The sequence below is a fragment of the Colias philodice genome, chromosome 11, assembly GCF_061535455.1.
Source record: "Colias philodice isolate Cphi_HAF_F1 chromosome 11, ilColPhil1 Martin Lab GWU primary, whole genome shotgun sequence".
Classification (NCBI taxonomy): domain Eukaryota; kingdom Metazoa; phylum Arthropoda; class Insecta; order Lepidoptera; family Pieridae; genus Colias; species Colias philodice.
This window is the reverse complement of record NC_143096.1, coordinates 4134837-4154562: the sequence shown is the minus strand read 5'-3', so window position 1 is coordinate 4154562 and position 19726 is coordinate 4134837. Positions and strand designations below refer to the sequence as shown.

General features: G+C 32.9%; 3 protein-coding genes across 3 annotated transcripts in view; 1 reads left to right on the top strand and 2 right to left on the bottom strand.

The window, feature by feature from the left end:
* LOC149484467 (band 7 protein AAEL010189-like) overlaps positions 1 to 19726 on the top strand; it is a 277474-nt gene that overhangs the window by 235157 nt on the left and 22591 nt on the right. The window lies entirely within an intron of this gene.
* Positions 53 to 5335, bottom strand: LOC149484472 (voltage-dependent calcium channel subunit alpha-2/delta-3-like). Its single transcript, XM_089700607.1, has one exon. The coding sequence runs from the start codon at positions 4695 to 4697 to the stop codon at positions 783 to 785; it is 3915 nt and encodes a 1304-aa protein (XP_089556733.1). The 5' UTR covers positions 4698 to 5335; the 3' UTR covers positions 53 to 782.
* Positions 5482 to 11482, bottom strand: LOC149484471 (cuticle protein 19-like). Its single transcript, XM_089700608.1, has 4 exons — positions 11323 to 11482; positions 10572 to 10739; positions 7364 to 7460; positions 5482 to 6189 (listed from the first exon to the last, which is right to left on the bottom strand). Exons 1-4 carry the CDS (start codon positions 11332 to 11334, stop codon positions 6056 to 6058), a joined length of 411 nt encoding a protein of 136 aa, XP_089556734.1. The 5' UTR covers positions 11335 to 11482; the 3' UTR covers positions 5482 to 6055.

Genomic DNA, 19726 nt, shown 5'->3' with positions numbered 1-19726 from the left:
TTTGATCAAATAATAAACGTAATGTTAACATTTTATTCGATTTTATTTTGCTCGTGAGTTTATTATTTCTTTCTTTGTTAATTTAAAAGGTATTTACCGTTTATAATTAAAAAGTCAAGACGTGTTTATCAATGCTTTATTTTATCTATGATGCTTATAATATGTATTTACATACAAAGTACTTAAATCAGCAAGGTAATCTATCTCCCACAATATACAATTTAACGTACTGTCGAAAATAATTGTACTGCGCCACATAACATGTGCCAAACTGAAGGAAAAACAATAATACAGCTTTATTATTTAAATGTGTTACTTTTAAAATATGTAACTAACTTAGAATTGTAAAAAACATATCCGTTTTCTAAAAAAAATCATGGAACTTTGAACCTAAATAATTAAAACAATTTATTTCATATAACAATATACTGTATTTAGTTTTTCTTATTCAAAGAGGCACAATAATTGTACATTATATATTTTATAGTTCTATATAATTTATAATTTACCTCTGAAGATCAATTTACTTTACGTTAGGTATGTAGTATTATTATGATTCTTCAGCAAACACATAACTTGTAATAGTGCATTCCAGTCAAGGACTTGATCAATACTATCATTCGAAATATATAATAAATGTTCTGAAATAAATAAGAAAGTTTTAAAATTATTGAAATAATGACAAAGATCTAAAATTATTCGTAGATATCAATGATTTTAGTACAATTTCTTGCTTCTAAATACAACTCATATTATTTAATTCCATCTGTTGTTATAAGATTTTATACATTCACAATTATATGGAGAGCTATCAAACAAGATAATATTAATTTCGTAAGATCAATGGTGTTTCCATTACTTTCCTCTGGATCCGGCAGCCACGGCCCACATTGCCTGTAGCCCTCCTCAAAAGAATAATTATGTTCATAACAGGTGGTGTGAGGAGCACGACCAAGCAGAGGAACCTGGTTCCGCCAACAAGCGAGTCGACTTGCTGACCCCAGTATCTTACTGTCGTGCGGCATTTGCACTGGCTCATTGTGAAGAGAATTGTTCAGCGGTTTACCGTTATAGGGACAGTGTTTGTAAATTGCCATGAGAATAAGATTGGTTCGAGGGACTTCAGTCGCTACCAACGGCCACTGACACGGCTTTGCTGGTCGATTTAATGCCTCCATTGCTTTTTTATTCCGCTGCAACTCATAAAGTGGCCTAGTCCTATCACATGCTGCAAATCTCGTTCTATTAATAATAACGCGGTCGTCGTGAAGACGCTCAAATTTTTCTCTCTCGAAATCCCGACGCAATCGGCGTCGACGTTTTAGCTTTTCTACTTCTGTATCACAGTTCACTTTATTGTTAGTCATTGATAAAGTTAACAAAGTAAACAGTTCACGAGAACTGTACATTAAAAGTTGCAACGAGTTCCATACGGACATTATTATCGAAGGTAATCTAGGTGCTGCTGCGTATAAAGGTTCATCTTTCGGTGGAAAACAGACTCCTTGATAATCATGTACCCAGCGAACTTTAAAAACACTTGCATTCAATAAAGCTTGCATTGCAGCAGGATATTCATTAGCGAGATGCCTATTTATCGCATCTTCTTCCCCTTGATCTGCAATAATCCATCCTGCATCATCAATAATCACACAAGTCCAGTTTTTATTATCACATCGAGGCTCACACTTTGATTCATCATCCAAAGCGCATGGGAAATTAGTGACTAATTCAAGCAAATCATCTAGATGTTTGGGATGAAAGTGATATCCTGCTACTCCTATAATGCCCTGTTTTGTGGGATGTCCTAGTGTTCTTGCAGCGGTTAACCATTGCCAACGCGGGCCTAAGGGAGGTAATATGCCTTCAGTATTACGTAGAACTCTTACAGGTGGTATCGGCGCATGTACAATAAGTGTATCAGGCTGAGCACTAGCTCTACGATACCATGCTTCTGAAGGACCAAGTGGCCATACGTAACCCTCTGGTGGATCTGCATGCGCACTTGTTGCATGGTACAGTTGCCAACGTGTTAAACCACTCTCGGAAGCAAAGAACGCTGTATTGGACCCAAGTAGACAAGAGGAACATTCCCTTTCGGTATCAGGATCCTCATGTTCCAATGCCCATTTTAAAGTAGCTATTGCTTCTTTACTTAAACTTGTCATTAATTTATCATTACACTGGTAAGTTTTTTCAAGCAAAGTTGGAGTTATTGGAGAAAATAAGTGTTTTAATTTTTGCATTGCAAAATTTGGTTCATCACGACGACGTCTAAGAAAATGAAGCAACTCCAATTCACGAGAGTCGAAATGGGGATCAACATGTCTACAATACAACCATTCCGGGTGAATCGCAAAATCTGTACCGGATAGAGCTTTCAAGGCTTCCTCTCCGAGTTGCTGCGTGAACTCTCCGTCAGGGACAGCATGAAGAAGGTTGTATTTAGGCAAAGATACGACGAGAGTGTAATGATTGTGAATGCGCTTCCAATAATAGTCTCTCATCTCCAGAAGAACTCTCATTCCACCTTCAAATATACTTTTAGCATACATTGTTCTAAACCCCGAAGGTTCATCATTTACAATAGCTTTTCGAAAGTCCAGCCAATCTTGAGGATAGTCTCTTGGTGAATGATCCACTCCTGGTTGTTCAACATCCAGGAAATCAACTGTACGATATCCTGGTCTTAATATGTCCCCATCAAAAACAGGCTTTGTATTATTGTGTAGAACGATGTTCCCTCTGTGATCTAAAATAAACAACGATCCACTTGCCCCTGTGAGATAATAAGGTAATACCAATTTTAAATGATCAAGAGGAATATCAACCCCAGCTACCCCTAATAGTCTATTTACCGGATAAGTTCTAGTAGAATTTCTTTGTTTTTCTTCGTCTAATGTAACTGTTATATTTTCGACGGTTGTACTTTCAAAAACTGGAACAGAAACGCTTATTTGCAATCTATAATTCATATCTTCCATTTCGTAATATTGTCCATACTTCTCCAATGTATCCATACGTTGATAATCTTTATAGACGTTTTTGAGAAATTTATCCTTATTTTTTCGGAGCTCTTTATAACGATATACTTGTTCAGTGTTCTCTTTTTGTTGCCAGTGGAATTCACCACGTCTAGGGTCTTCAATATGAGCATAAATATCGCTATAAACTCTGAGCCTATGTTTCCTCTGACCGACCAATGGACGTTCCAGCACACGTAATATTCTCATCACCTGCTCCGTTACATCATAGTCTGATATTAATTCTGCAAAATAGCCATCGCGCTCGCAACTTAATTCGCCTCCATACACACGAGTGCTGTCTCGCAGACCAAATTGGTCATGCAGCCACATGACAAAAAGTCTAATTTTTCCATCGGGATCAAGTTGACGCATTAAAGTAGTATAATTTATACACAAGCTGTCCGTAACCATAACGATTGCTTGCTGACATGAAGGAGGTCTATCTAATGTTCGTTGTTTCTTTAGTAAATTTACGGAGTATGCAAGTACGTCTCCAATTAATGATTCGTTTTTCATTTTCTTTGGCATGAGAGCAGCCATAATAGCTGCCGAATTAACGTAATTGGCAGGAACAAGTTTTTCATTGAAGCAACTTATAGGAGATTCTATTTCTACGTTATATCGTAAAACATTTACGTGATCATCATCCGTAAGAGCATTAAGAAGTGTGGATATTAATTGCCGTGCAATAACTTTATTTGACGAGTTGTGCATTGAGCCAGAAGAATCTAACAAAATCAAAATATCGCGAGGTGCACCACCAGCGCTGACGTACCATGGCCGCAACCGACAATCATAAACATCTTCTGCTTCAACGTTGAGATTATATAAACTTTGCCATAATGCGGCCGGGTAATGTCTTAAAAATCCTTTAGCACTGCATAAATATTGAAAGTCAAGCGTACTATCATGGGCATAATTCTCCCGAAAGGTAGATAAAAGCCCTTCAGACCAATATAAATGTTGTAACACTCCTGGACTACAAGCAAATACCTCTGGAACAACATGAACACTGCTAGCTTCCAAAGATACCTCGGCGTTAAAATGAAAGCTTTTATGAAGTTTAACTTTGTTAACACTTTTACACGTTGAGGGTAATTCCCATTCACTTTCAGTTGGTTCTGCTTTCTTTAAAACATCTAAATCAACGCTGTAATCAAATGTATAGTTAGTAGGTGCTTCAATTTTATTTTTTAAAATATGACTTGAAAGTTCTTCTGCTCGACGCATAATAGCTTCAGCAGCTTGTCCTCGTTTTTCCAAAAAATCTTCTAAATCTTTGCTCGCTTTTTCCAATATTGCAGATCCATTACGTATTTCGACATTGAACTCCGAAAAACTTTTAGATAACACATGCCTACGCACTACTTTTTCTTCTATTTCAAATAATCGGTCTTGTATTTCCTTAGCCCAATCCCTTATTTGTTCTCGAGTAATAACTTTCAATTTATCAGGCGGTTTTCTCAAAAGCGTTGATTTAACTTTAACCTTTGTAACGTTGGCTATACTGAGCGGGGCATTTTTGATTTTACTTTTATTTACCAACAAGCGGTCTTGATGTTCTTCCAACGATTTTCGAATGGTGTCGGTGTTTGTTTTATTAACTGATACTTTTGTTTCTATAACGTTTATTAGACAGAACAAGGATATTATTTGTAATTTAATTATCATTGTAATATAGCACTGTTTGAGGTATACTGTTTTAATATGGCACACGCGGTTCGAAGTTCGCGTTCCCGCCCCGTATCTGATACTGGCCAGTATACTCAATAGAACTGACGCGGTGCGGGATTCGAGGGTGGCTCCCGCCTGTCTGGCGTCAAAATACGCTAGTCAGAGTAAATCTCATGCCAACTTGCCCTATTTTAGGACACAATTGTACATAATACATTTGGAACGTGAGTATGTGTTATGAACAATAGTAAAATATAATAAATTTACATTTATAAGTAAACACAGTATGGAACTACAAGGACAACGAATATACATACTTGAACGAATTGACTGACCTAGTTAGGAGTTAGTAAGGAACAAATTAAAACATATAAATAAAAATATGGATATAATACGCATACGTTGTGGATGACCATCATTGTAAATGCTTATTTTCTTTCATAACAATGACTAAAAACACATTAAACGAATTATTAATTCTTGAAATATGTAAAACTTTATCGAACGCCATCTATCTATTGTTTGATAAACTTTTGTAACACAGATACAAGTTCTCAACGCTGCTTATATAGAATTATATTATCTGTAACGCAACATGAAACCTCAACCGCACTTTACCTCGGATGTTTGTAGATGTCGTTTTTCGCAAATAACAAACTTGAGATATCAAATTAACATCATCATTCGGATATAATCTACCATAGATTAAATAGGCCAACGACGACGACGACAAAAGTAATATAAATGATATTAATTCAAATCAAATAAAACACCTTTCAAATACTATAACGAAATAACTTTATTAAATAATTTCTACACAAGCACACAACAAATATTATAATTAACAATTATTAACTATATATTATTTAACATTATAAAACATTACAATTAACACATTTAACATTCTACTCAGGTACTCTATGGTACAAAAGATAAACACGCATCACGAATACAATTCATAATTTTTAACAAAAATAAATAACAGAAAAACGCGTTGAGATCTAAATTCTGTTTTTAAAATTCTTAAAACAATTATTTAAACTTCGAATAAATACTTCTTGAATGCCATTTTTGTCTTATGAAAAGTATATCTGTTCCAAATTTAAAAATTTAGAATTGTTTGCTCAAGAGATTGTTGATCTCAGCTGAAGTTGAAACAATGCAATGGGTCCTCTTCACAATGGACAGCGTTGGCTCATAAATGATCGTCGATATTTGCCGCCGCTACGTCGATTATGAATAAACATCTACAATGACGGCCGATCATAGACATTTAGCCTCTCTACAGTCTACACTATCGTGATTGGCTCTACTCGCCCAACGCTGCCTATAGTGAAGAGGGCCCGTTAAAAGATTTAGTGTGAAAAATGAGCTTCATGGGGTGAGATAGGCGCAGTTCTGTGGACGACCGCGTTGAAACCGTTATGTTTGTCGGCTGTGTAGTCCACGGTGCGGATGGAGCCGTCTGGTTCCACTACGCTGTATTGACCTGATAGAAAATAATGACATAAGCAATTTTTAGTTCACCAATACCCCCCCACCTCTTTGTGTTAACGCGTGAGCGTAGAATCAAAACAAAAGCGTGTGTGCCGAGTCAGAAGTGAAACTTCTTTGGCAAGATTCAAAGATACCAAAATTGACGCCTTGCTCAATGGCTTGGTGGTATTGCCATGACGCGACCTTGAAATTTTACTCTCAACACGCCTAAAGAAGTTTCACTTCAAAATCTCTGTCTAGCTGGACACAGGAGGCCGATTACCTAATTGTCCCTAAAGAAAATCGATCAGATAAACAGGTGGGTGCAAGCTTTCTACCCAATAACCACTATTCACACTTAATAACATCCTTATTTAGAATAATTAATTACCAAAGGAATAGTTAGGTTAAAAGCAAAAACGTATTCCGTGATAATCCGCCGATCCGATCATCAGCTTTGATCATCATAGCGTTAGATCATCACCGAATTAGCTACATTTTAATTTTGAAAGTAGGTAGTGTATTCGATAGAAATGTCTGTCTTGTTAATAGTTAATACATTGCAAACTAGTTAAGACCGGTGCAATATATTTGCATTAAAAATATATAAATGTAAGTTTATTAATAGGTAAACATTTTCAACGTTTTGAACCGCTGCAACATCGCTCGTTTTTGCGGAACTAATTCGGATACACAACGAAGCATAGAGCATTACATAATGATGAGGAAGAAACTTGCTAAATTACAGCTTATTTTATAATAACTTTGCAATCTGCTGTACAGTATAACAATGTTTATGGTATACATGGTCCATTCATCCAGTGAAATGGTTATATAGCGCAGATTTATATGTTAAAATATATTATGTATGCCATGCTAGCCGCTTATCCTGGCTTTGCTTGAGGAAACAGGCGATAAAAAATAAAAATAAAAATGTTGCTTTGGAAAGGAACTTATACTATTATGAGAATGGAAAACGAAAAGTGGTCGCGTAGATTTTGAGTACAGTCATAATAAACAAAAGGGAAAATGTCTAATTGATTTTCTTTTTGGAAACAACGATTCCTTCAATTGAAGCTCGCACTAATTTTACCAAAAAAAAATTCTGACACCAATCAATGTCTACATGTTTATAAATATGATGAACAAATATAAAAGTAGTATAAAATGTTACTAAAAATATTTACCTTTAACGACATCGCCGTCCCTGCTCTCATGGTGAGTCTTTATGTCCCCAGTGTGAAAATCATTGACGCCATATTTGAACACATATTTTGGATATGCCTGTAAATAACACAAATTTTATATTCCACTTTGAGTTTAAAATACCTATAACTAGCCAGTAAAAAGTGCACTCATTTAATGATAAAAATGTTTAACATAACAACTCCAAGACAAAACACCATTATAGTGGAGAATTTTGTTGAACTGTCAAATGTTGCCTTTAAAACGACTCTACAAAAAAGTGATACATAATTCTAAATAAAATAATTTGCTCTATGTTGTTTTAAAAAAGCCAGAGCCAAAACAAAAATCATTTTTGCAAAGGTAGAGTCATATATAGAGTCTCTGAGTTAATTTTAACTTTTTATCTATTTTTAAACGTAACTACGAAATGTATATGTTACGGATATTTAATAACAACAAACTAATGAGGTTAAATTTACAACAATGTACATCGTTAATAATTATTATAAGTACTTTACAATGAAACACTACTACAATTATAATCACATAATTTATCATGTAATTTAGAAATAAGGTAAATATATGGTCATTGTTTCCAAATTTTCGCACTAATTAATGTAATTAATAATGAGTAAGCACTATTTCACACTAATAATAATTTATTACTTTTTGTGCATGAATGACAACGCAACTAAACAGTTTGTTGTTTTACAAAAGGAACAATAGGTATATGCAGAATAAATAAAAATTTACTATTCTAATTAGATTTTTTCCCTTGATACACTTATATGTAGGTGCAACGTTTTGTGTGGGGATATAATAGTTCAAAAACATTCACGATTTTTTTTATTAAAGTCGACATTTATGATATTATTCGCAATTTTCTTTCTTCTTTTAAATATTGTTAATATACTGTTATACTGTTAATATGTAAAAGGTCAAATTATGATATGTATAACCAACTGCTAATACTTGTATCTAATTCAGTCAACATTCAATGAAGATAAGATGCAATTATGTTTGAATGTAGACTAAAATTATACTTGTAAATCATTGTATTACATTACCAAATTAATTACCATAGTCTTCATTAATTACGAAGCCGAATTTACATGCAAAATATTGCCAAAAATTGCCACTATATTAGGCATTATACGATTTACATCGAGTTTAGGTTTGCGTAGAATAACAATAATATTATATTAAAACATTGTTTACGTTTACACTAATTGAATAGCAATTACATATGATTACATTGTTACTAGATCATTCTTAATTTAAATGATTAAAATAAACACGATATAATAAATTAAAAGTCAAACCTAATTAAGTGAATAGTTAATATTTATTATTAATCATTATAATAACTTTTTCAGAATTTTTAAAGTAGCTTTGCAATTAAAACATAAAAATATAACCATAATCGTAAATTCATGCATCGATTATGTCATAACTCATAGTAGACCGGACTCTCAGTGGAGTTTCGTTTGCAAAAATAGCGGACCTAAATCTGACTTCTGATATATATTGTATAAATCCCAGACATCCTATAGACAGATGTTGCCAATCAGTTTTGTGGTCCCCCTCTCCCCACCCCGGTAATTAAATATGGCATACAAAGAAAAAAATAAAAATTTCCAAAACATGCCGTGTGGGGTATCAAATGAAAGAGCTTATTGAGTAGATCACGAATATATAGCATACTATAACATTTCTTACACTTTCTCTAAGATTTTTTAGAAAATTTATGAAAATGCTCCATTTTTGAGTTAACTTTAAACCACTATAGATTAAAAACTCATGAATATATTTTTTAAATTATTATTTTAAATAATTATCAATAGTCCGATGTGATAGTGATAGTTCCTATAGAAAATATCAATATGTGCTTATATACTTATTAATAGAAAGAAAAACATGCCTTCAAAGTCAATTCTCTATTACGCATACAAGCAGGTAGAATGTACAAAACTGTCACATAATATTTAAATTACACACAATTACACATATTATGTCAGCATGCTTTCTTTTTCACCAAATAGTTCACGCATAATATTATGATGTAATCGTATTAGGATTCCAGTAATGCCGATTCATGTTCGTTTTACCAGTTTATGTCTAATCAGGTTATAATACTGATAATTCTTATTAAATTAATATAATAATATGATAATTAGCCGTTTGCCAAAGTTTCGACCGGGTTGAGCACGAAAAAAAAAAATTATTAACCTATCCGGAAAAGATGGTGATTGAGTGATTTCTAATGGTAAAATATTTTTTTAAATCAATCTTATAGTATAACAACATCTTTAAAGACTGAATCTTATAAAATAAGCTAAGTCGTAATATTCCTCTAAGGATTTCAATTCTTACTCATTTATTTACACATCGTCATTACTCATTAATTTAAGATGTTAACTCAACTTCTGTTAAATTACTTGAGATTAATAACTGAAAAATGCTGCATCTAATCTAAAAAAGCAATCATAACACCTTATAATTTCACTTCGTATTTGTTCCCATGAAGAACTTTTCAATGTGAACTGTCAAGGTCATTGCCTACCAAATAACAAAGGCTATTCATCGATAGGCAGACGAATATCATGTGATGTCACATCAATTTTTATCGGGTTTCTTTCTCTTTTTAATTGCTTGTTCAAACAATGAAGAAAAAGCTCATTCAATTGTGAGTTTTCATGATTACGCATAATTTATACGGTAGGAATTAAAATGTGCATAAAGTGTTGTCTACTTGCGTTTAGTAAAAAAATCTTTTAGTAGGTAAAGGTTAACAGTTCCACTTTTTATTTGTTCTAGTGGAAATTTATCTTCTATCCTATCCCATTTAAGAACTAAGTAAAAATAAACATGTTTATTACTTAATCTGGCTCTACGACTCTTACTATACTAATGATAATTTATTGTAAGTAATTCAAGGTGGTAAAAAAATCATTATTCCGTCCATTCAAGTGAGAACCCGCATTTTACTCTTTTGACTCTTCTTTCAATTTTAACTTTTGCTTATTACGCACAGTTTTTTCTTTTAATATATTTTGTTTCTTCTAATTTATAGTTACATTTGCATCTATGTGCTAGATATTGCCCTCCAGAACATTTACAACGAGTCTGTGCTCAGAATATTGCTCTGCAGCTCTTATTCTACGACTGGAACAATGGTAAACACTATATATAAGAATAATAACTCACGTAATAATCGACGTGTTCATCTTCAGGTATATAGTGGTGTGCCAAATGGTGTCCAATCACAGGGCTGTGCAGGGAATGCGAGAAACTCCCTTCAGGCTGTAGATCTGACTTCTTGTACACTATGCGACTTTGTACGGAAACTGCTAGCAGGAGAACTGCTGCTAAATACTGTGAATATTCGTGTTAGGTATTAATCTTATTTATGGGACATGCTATATGGAATTAAGAATGTACGAAAAAATAATTAACTTTTGATCATAAATTAGTATATTTAAAGTATATTTAATACTAAAAATCATAGAATTTACGTTATTAGGCAGAAATTCAAAAATAATCAAAGAGATTATTGAGCTCGATGATGAATAGGTCATTTTGATGAAAGTTCAACATAATACTTAGGTATTCTTTTATCAATAGATAAGACATAATTAAAATTAAAAATTTGATGAATAATTTAACTAATTCCACTTCAGTAACAAAAGAATCATCGGGATAAATCTATTTATACCAACAACCGAACATCCAACACCTTGAATTTTTTATTATAAATTGAAGAAAGAGTCATCTAACTTATTTATTATTCCACATTCTCCACATTTTCGAAATCTTCTTTCCCAGGAATAAATTTTTATTAAACTATAACAGTGACTAACCAATTTTTTCTACAATCCCAATTCCTATCCTTATCCACTACTATGGATATTTTCTTATTTATCCACTTTTACAAAATCACTAAAATCAAACAGCTTACCTTAAAAGCCATATTTATATACACACACACTTCAAATACAATATGAACCAAGAGTTGCTTTGAAAGGCTAAGTACTGTATGCAGTGAATAATTCGACTCATGCGCTTATATGTGGTACGCAAAAGAGGTGGCAATCCAATGCTGGACAATATAAGGTATGTAGTTGACAAAATTATAAAATTTTGCTATTCTGGCTGTGTTATAGGAAATAAAAGCTATAAAACAAATTAATGAAGTCTTATTAAATTTCTTCCAACCTTATTTAAAATATATTTTTCTAGATTTTCTAGATATGCATTCCAATTGCCTAACAAGTTTAAGCGTTTTTAAAATGTCCGCAATTTTCGATGAAAATCGCATGATCCTCATCAAATTAAATTAACCCTTAAAATCCCTATTAATATTCAAATATCCGTTAGCTTGTAAGAAAGTTTAAATTTACGACATTAAATTATTGTAAATTGATTACATAATTATTGTTCCTATAAAGCCTACTGTTAATGTTAGAGAGATTTTTCCGAAACGTTTTAAGAAGAAAATTAAAGAAAAATACGAAAATCATTTTTCAAATCCATTTTACTGATCCATTTTACTGATCCTATTCTTATTGTAAGTTAATTGCAGTAATAAAGTAAATAACATCTTAATTATAGGAATAATCGATGATCCATAAACAAACATAGAAACATCAGTAGGTACCTACAAGACCTCGTATGGCTCGGTCCATTAACTTAACTAATCAGAACAAAAATCAATCATTAATCACAATAATATCGACCGCTACAAATAACTAACAAACACGATGATCTTTAACAATAACAATGTTTTATTTCTATACCTTTCAACATAAAACTAAGAAACAAAACGTATATCTATATCTCTATTATTGAATGGTGTGACATACTCTTTCTCTTTCCACATTAAACAGAGAAAAAGAGACATCATTATAAATTTACAGTTAATTAAATAGTAGCTAATGAATGCATGTTTTTACACTCCATGCGCTTCCTTCCTGAAGCACAGTAGGTAACGCGTGGGAGACGGAATCCGAACCATCAATTATATCATTTTGCGGAATTCCAAATAAGTTATACACAGGTGTGAATGAAAAATCTATACATATAATAAAATCGTAGGAAAGTCAAAACTGTACATTGAATATTTTTTTAAAAGAATACATAATCCATGATCTATAATCGATATAGAAGCCAAAAACATAGTTTTTAGAATTTTTGTCTGTTTGTCTGTTTGTCTGTTTGTCTGTTTGTCTGTTTGTCTGTATGTTTGTCCAGGCTAATCTCGAAAAGTACTGCATAGATTGACTTCAAATTTTGCATGAATATTACTAACAGGTCGGGTGAGGCTTTTTTAAACATATTATCATGCTATCACCTCCGGGGGAGGAGCTGTGAACCTTTTTTTTTTCTTACGTATTCCGTGTATTACGACAGCGTACAATCTAAAGACTCATGTTTAAATGTTGGTTTCGGGTAAGCCATGCTATTATCTAGCTTTACACAATAAAAACTATGTCATTTACGTAATTTGGGCAGAGAATCAGTTTAATGAATTTATTAGTATACAAATTTGAAACAGCGCCATCTATGAGATTTCGTAAAAATCAAATCAATTTACATGTTAACACTACTGAACACAATGTTAAAAATTAATAATTTAAATTATGTTATTTATTTATTTAACTCTTTAACCCATATCTTCCCTTCCCTATAAGGTGCGCTTATAATTCGTGTGAATATACTACATTTTTAAAAGTGAGGGTAGATGTTTATTATTTTAAGTCAAACTAGACACCATTACAGTTAATCTAATATTGATTGTGTTCATTGGTTACATTTTTAAAAATCTTCGTGTTTTAAAAATTCGATAACGAGGCGGGACTCGAACCAGCATTCTTTAGTGGTCGAATTTTTTCTATTCTTTATAAATTTATTGTTTATGAATTTATATTTATAAACAATAATACAAAAAGGTTAGTTCGTTGATAATTATTATTCCTTCATCATTTACATGTTGTAAGTAAAAATATACTTTGACTGTTAATACTTTTGTTCAGTATTTACCTGTATGATTATTGCTTGGTAATTAATATATTTTCATGTCGTATACCTAATTAAAAACATAATTTTGATGTGAAACTAGCTGGATTTATTTTTACACACTCATAGTCTTATATTTTGTGTTAATGTTAAAATAGTATTTATAGTGTAAATCATAATATTTTTTCACAATTAAAAATATTTCCTTTTTTTGGTGGTGTTGGCATCGAATTAAACCGCGCTGTCGTTTCGTTCACAAAAAGTGAAGTTATGAGGACCGAATATGTAGCCGCCTCAACTTACGGAAACGAGAGTAACCTGCGTTGTCTGTTAGTTATTGTATAGTCGAATTTAACGTTACATGGAAATTGGCATCTAATTATATGAATAATACTTATATTAAATCTGTAGAGGTCAATTCTGTACATGAAATATATTTCCTAAATAACTATCACGAGGTGATTAGGGATCGACACTGACGCCAAAAATTTTTGTCCGTCTGTCTGTCTGTATAACCGTTATAGAAACAAAAACTACTCGACGGATTTAAACGAAACTTGGTACAATTATTAGTATGAAAGAAATGTTCTCCATATTATATAAAAAATATCTCCCGACATCATAATTAATGTCTATCTTTTATGGTTGAGCTTAGGAGTTCAAAGCTTTCTGATTATATTTGTCTACTAGCTGTGCCCGCGACTTCGTCCGCGTGGAATAGTGACTATGGGACCTATGACCATGGGCTCAGGGTGGGGCAACAATAATTGTTTTTATTTTCATGCTTCCACTCCCACGCCCACTCCCAGGCCCATGCCAACGCCCACGCCCACTCCCCTTCACAATTGGTACCTACCAGATCAAAGCCAGGGTAAGCGCCCCACCCAGCCCCACCGTGGCTACGCCCATGCTGAATTACTAGGTACTTAACATACAATTATTGAGTAAATACGTACTACCATAAATAATTAAAAGAATTGTTATTAAAATTTCTTACTAAACTGAGCTAAAAAACTTACGTACCAACTTATTAAAGAAAATCAAGAAATGAAATGCCTAACCTATACCAAATAGTTACTACATAATATTGTAATTAAAAATTATGATTAGTATATAATATCGAAAATCAAAAAAGAAATGCCTAACTAATTCTACGTAAAATTTCTTTTAAATTATGTCATATTATTTTTTAGGAACCAGGGGGGGAGAGAAGCAAATTCTATTTCCTTCCTTTCTTAAATGGATGTTTTTAATAATGTATGGTGTAGCCACTGATCAGCTTAATCGATACTCAATTTTTATCAAATCCAGCAACAAATCCAAATTAGATGTTTCCTGTCTCACGCACGTAACTAAAGGCTGAAGAGAGAGAGAGGGAGCACGTAACTTAACCGTTTAGACGAAGAAAAGTGTATAGAAAAAGGAATAAATAATTTCATAAACTTCCCAAAGATCTTTAAAAATAAATTATTATATCATTTTTTTCATTCCCACTTTTACCCCTATGTAGGTATAATAAGTGGATGAACCGATTTCGATACAATTTATCTAAGAACCAGCGTCGGAAAATATGCTGCCTAACAAAAAAAAGCCGCATCTAATTCGGTTTACCTGTTAGCCAGCTACGGTGCCATAGACAGACACACACACACACACAGAAATACATAGCAGTCAAACACATAACACCCGTCTTTTTGCGTCGGGGGTTAAAAATATAATACGACATAATTTAAAGGACATTTTGTGTGGAAAATTTACCTATTAGAAGTAACCATAATGTTAATTTGACCCCGCCCCCCCTACTACCTCAGCTTACCCCCAAACCCTTGGGGAATTTTGATATGATCATCTGGACATGTAAAGGAATAACTGTAGCGTATAACAGATAAATTACGTTTTATCGTACACTGTACAATGTACAATAGAATGCCTTAGCAAATGTTCGCCGTGATTACTTATAAATTGTCATAACTTTTTTATTTATGAACCGATTGACATGAAATAAACACTAACTGTTAAATGAAGATTACCACAATACATTAGTGAAAACCGCATCTAAATCGGATAAGCCGTTTCTGAGATTAGCGTGCACAAACATACAGACAAACAGACAAAAAAATTTTTAACTACAGTTTTGGGTTCAAGATCGATTTAATAATAACACCTGCTAATTTTTTTCTACATATTTTCATTGTACAGACATCGCTTTTCCACAATTTTATTATATGTATTGATGATGATGATGATTGATGATTATAACACTCTCAGTCCGTTTTAACTTAATTTTTATTTACTCGCATCAGTGCCACCTAAAAAATCTTTATATCGAAATTCGAGCAAAGCTAAGAAAATGAGAAATAAGAGTTCTCAAGGATCGTTAGAGGTAAGAGGCTTACTATTGACCGAAAACAACATATTGTGTTATGCCGAGAACCTGAAACCGCTTCACAACGAGAATTGCGGCTCACAGCTGACCGCGAACGGCATGTACTATCCTGTGAGACCGAAACCTTCACTGAGAGGGTATAACGTCTCACAGCTGATCGCAAATGGCATATTTTATCTCGATAATCTGAAACTTTTATTCAATATGAAGACCGATTGACAAATGATAGGGTGCACCATAATATTATTCGATCTCTTGAAGATGAACATGAGCATAAGCAATGACTAGAGTAGGGACGCGAATATTACCATTATTTGAGACAAGATTATTTGAGACAAGTACGATTAATAAGTTTGTTTAATGAAAGATTAAGAATTGAAACTATTTGGTCTCTTGAAACGGACGAATAGCGAGAGGCCCGTCTTACTGTAGACAGATTTCGACAGTCTTAATGACTTAAGAGGTAAACATAGAAGATCAATCTACGAATTCGGTGGTGTGGTCCGACAAATATAAAAGTGGGTTTGCTTATAACCTCACAATTGATTACAGATCATCTTCTGTATAGGCGATATTAACGTAGTATGTTCTTTTTGTAATGCTTTAAAGAGGAGTAAGGAGTCGGCTTTCGTTTGAAGATACACCAGAACCTTTGAAATCACTACTTTTAGAGGAACATGTGCAATCTAAACAGTTCTTAGACAATATTCGCTCTTATAGTAGTGCGTTTTAAATGATCCTTTGGTGCTCAACAATTATCAGAGGATCCTTTCATGCTTACTTTTAAGATACAAGGTCAAGTTTATCATTTGATAGGATCCCTTTTGCCTGAAGGCCAACCTAAGTTTCTTCAAATATATTTTGTATTCGACTACAACGAATAGTCGAATACAAGAAATCAATATTTCTCGAATTTAAAATATTACAATTTTTCCTACAGTAGGGCGACGAATGTATTTTCGCATAGTAACGGAGGGGAACTCGCGGGGGGTCAAGTGATGCGGGCCACGTACCACAAACATGCTTAGTTTGTTGTACCGAGCGCGAAAGAAAGTCATCGTGTTTTTAGTAAAATTACTATGTAAACTAACGTAATTTAATACTTAGGTACATATTATATAATGATGCGCTCAAACTGTTAATCTACATTTAATTTAGATTATTATTTGAATTACTAAGTAATGTAGAATTTAAATCAAATTCATGTTTTCCTCAGATTTTCGATGTCCTCCGATTTTAAGATTTTCTTATCAGAGTATTCAATTTTAATGTAGTTTATTTTTATAAGAGACAATTAAGAACATTCAAAAATAAAGTGTCACGTATTTTTTTTAAACGACGAATGACGAAAAACGACGTAATCGCGGACGAAGTCGCGGGCAACAGCTAGTCTATAATAAGAGGAAAACACTTCGCTTAATGAGTGTTCCAGTTAAATAATTAAATGAAGCTATTGAGACAATTATAAAAAAAAAACATTTATAATAGATTATAGGTACGGAGATATTTAATTCTAATATTTGGAGAAAGGTACAAAATAGACTCGAAATATTTATCTTCCTACGAATACTCATAATATTATAAAGTGTGTTTGTTTGCTTGCTTTTCTTTCACTTCGCAACAGAGCGAATTTGTAATATGATTTTAGTGTCTGGAGATAGGAGGATTGAGTGACGTAGGCTAATTTTTGCATCAAGAAATTCCATGGAAATATACCTTTACGCATGGTAAGCCGACGGCGAAGAGTTGGTTCGAATTAAAGATTGTTTATTTCTCAAATCGCCCTAATATAAGTAGGCATTGTCAAAGATTTAGGCTAACCGAGGAAAGCGTGCTTGTCACAAGCTTACGCAAGCCTTCTCGCATATTAGTGACATATTGTAATAGGACTTGTGACCATAACACCAAGAAATCACCATTACTTGCACTACGTGATGTTGAACTTATTGAATATGAAGTAATTCGGCTCTGTATGCGTGTTATTTGTAGGTTACTTTCTGATTACGTTTTTACTATTTAGTGCTTGTCAAATCCATACTTAATATTATAAATGCGAAAGTAACTTTGTCTGTCTGTTACTCAATCACGCCTTCTACTGAACCAATTTGCATGAAATTTAGTATAGAGATATTTTGATACCCGAGAAAGGACATAGGATAGGTTTTATCCCGGAAATCCTACGGGAACGGGTTTTTCTTTGAAAACGCGGGCGAAGCCGCGGGCGGAGAGCTAGTACTTAATAATATTAATAATTATTATTATGTAGGTAGTTTACAAGTTTATACATACGAGTAAATATTATTAGAAGTTGTTGTATCACTTATAAAACAGCCTATGTCCTTTCTCGGGTATCAAAATATCTCTATACCAAATTTCATGCAAATTGGTTTAGTAGTTAAGGCGTGATTGAGTAACAGACAGACAGACAGAGTTACTTTCGCATTTATAATATTAGTATGGATTATTTGCCTTGATTTCATTAATTAATTAAAACAAACAATACCACAATAGATGGAAGGTAAGGTTAATTATAATTAAATAACAAACCTAATAAACAGATGTATAAATAGATTCAATTATTATATTTTTTATCGACATTATTTTTCGTACAACAACGTCTTTCAATTTTGGTACCTAAGACCTACATTGTTATGAATATAGAATAAACATAAAAACTAGTAATACACACAATTAGCTCTAATTGGAATTACAGTAATATATAATATTACGTTATGACTTTTATAACGCTATTACACAATATCCAATTGCCACCGTATTTGAAATTGTTACCTATTGTTATTTGCTGTGCCAACTGCCAACTACCTATATCTATAACATAGGTAACTACATTGTGTCCACAATATAATATGCTAGATTGACTTTTTTCACTCACAAAATTACTTTTACTTCTTATTAGAATACAGATAGCATACAACTTAAACCAATACAGATTTTTTAGGTACGTAAACTAAAACACTTTGAAGAAAATAAGAAATTTTTGAAATAAATTGGGTATAAAACGACACTCGACATATCTATAATAAGGTGAACAAGCATTACATCTATGATCTAAGTAGACCGATTGCTATTGAGAATTATAATCCAAAGTTACCTAATACATATAAGTGTTCACTAAATTGCTAGTCAAGACACACGCGAGCACTTAACTCTATGGAGTATATTATCGTAGGTGAAACTGTACAATATCAATATTGAGATACCTGAATATTGATCAAATGTAGTCTACTATTGTGTAATGCATCTATCCATTGTGAATGAAAATCAGTCGCAAACATTGTATGAAATAGCTACCGCGTTTTACTTTAATGTTTTTTTTGAAGTGAAAACTTCTTTAGCGGCTTAAAGACGGATTTTTTTTTTAGAAGACGGATACCATTCCAAAATATCAAACATGCTGAACGTTAATAATCAAGTTTTCACTTCTGCCGGCACTCCCGGAGTGCAACCCGCCTTTTTTTATTTAGAGACTTGTATCTATAGTTTCAACTTATAGTATAGAACGTTGGTTTCCACTGAAAATGTAGTAGTCCAGTCTGTGGGGAAATGTAAAAGCCTCTGCTCTACAAAAGGTGGCGTAGAAAATGTTTTGAAACAATATTGTTTAGGTATGAAAGGTTAATAAAAATCCAAGTTTTCGACCTTGACGGACCCAGGCGCTAGCCGCCATCTTGAATTAAAGGTGCTAAAATTAGGTATATTTTAAATAACTTCTCAATTGTTTACTGAATCACAAAAGTGTCTATGAGGGGTTCAAAGAAGACAAAATTACCTACATTTTTTCATACATGATTATTGATTATTCTGTAAGTCTTAAAGGTAAAAAGTTACAAGCGACGGAAATAATAATATTTACAGAAATCATATAATTTTAATTTTGTTTAAAAATTGTGCAGCAATCTTTTTTTATTATTTTTGATGGCCCGGGCTGGTTAATGGTGGC

Excerpts from the sequence above, each read along its gene's own strand:
- LOC149484472 (XM_089700607.1), bottom strand. The coding sequence starts at position 4,697 with ATGATAATTAAATTACAAATAATATCCTTGTTCTGTCTAATAAACGTT.
- LOC149484471 (XM_089700608.1), bottom strand. Across the intron at positions 7,461-10,571 it reads ATGAACACGTCGATTATTAC|GCATATCCAAAATATGTGTT; the intron begins GTGAGTTATTAT and ends TGTTATTTACAG. Across the intron at positions 6,190-7,363 it reads GGACGGCGATGTCGTTAAAG|GTCAATACAGCGTAGTGGAA; the intron begins GTAAATATTTTT and ends ATTTTCTATCAG.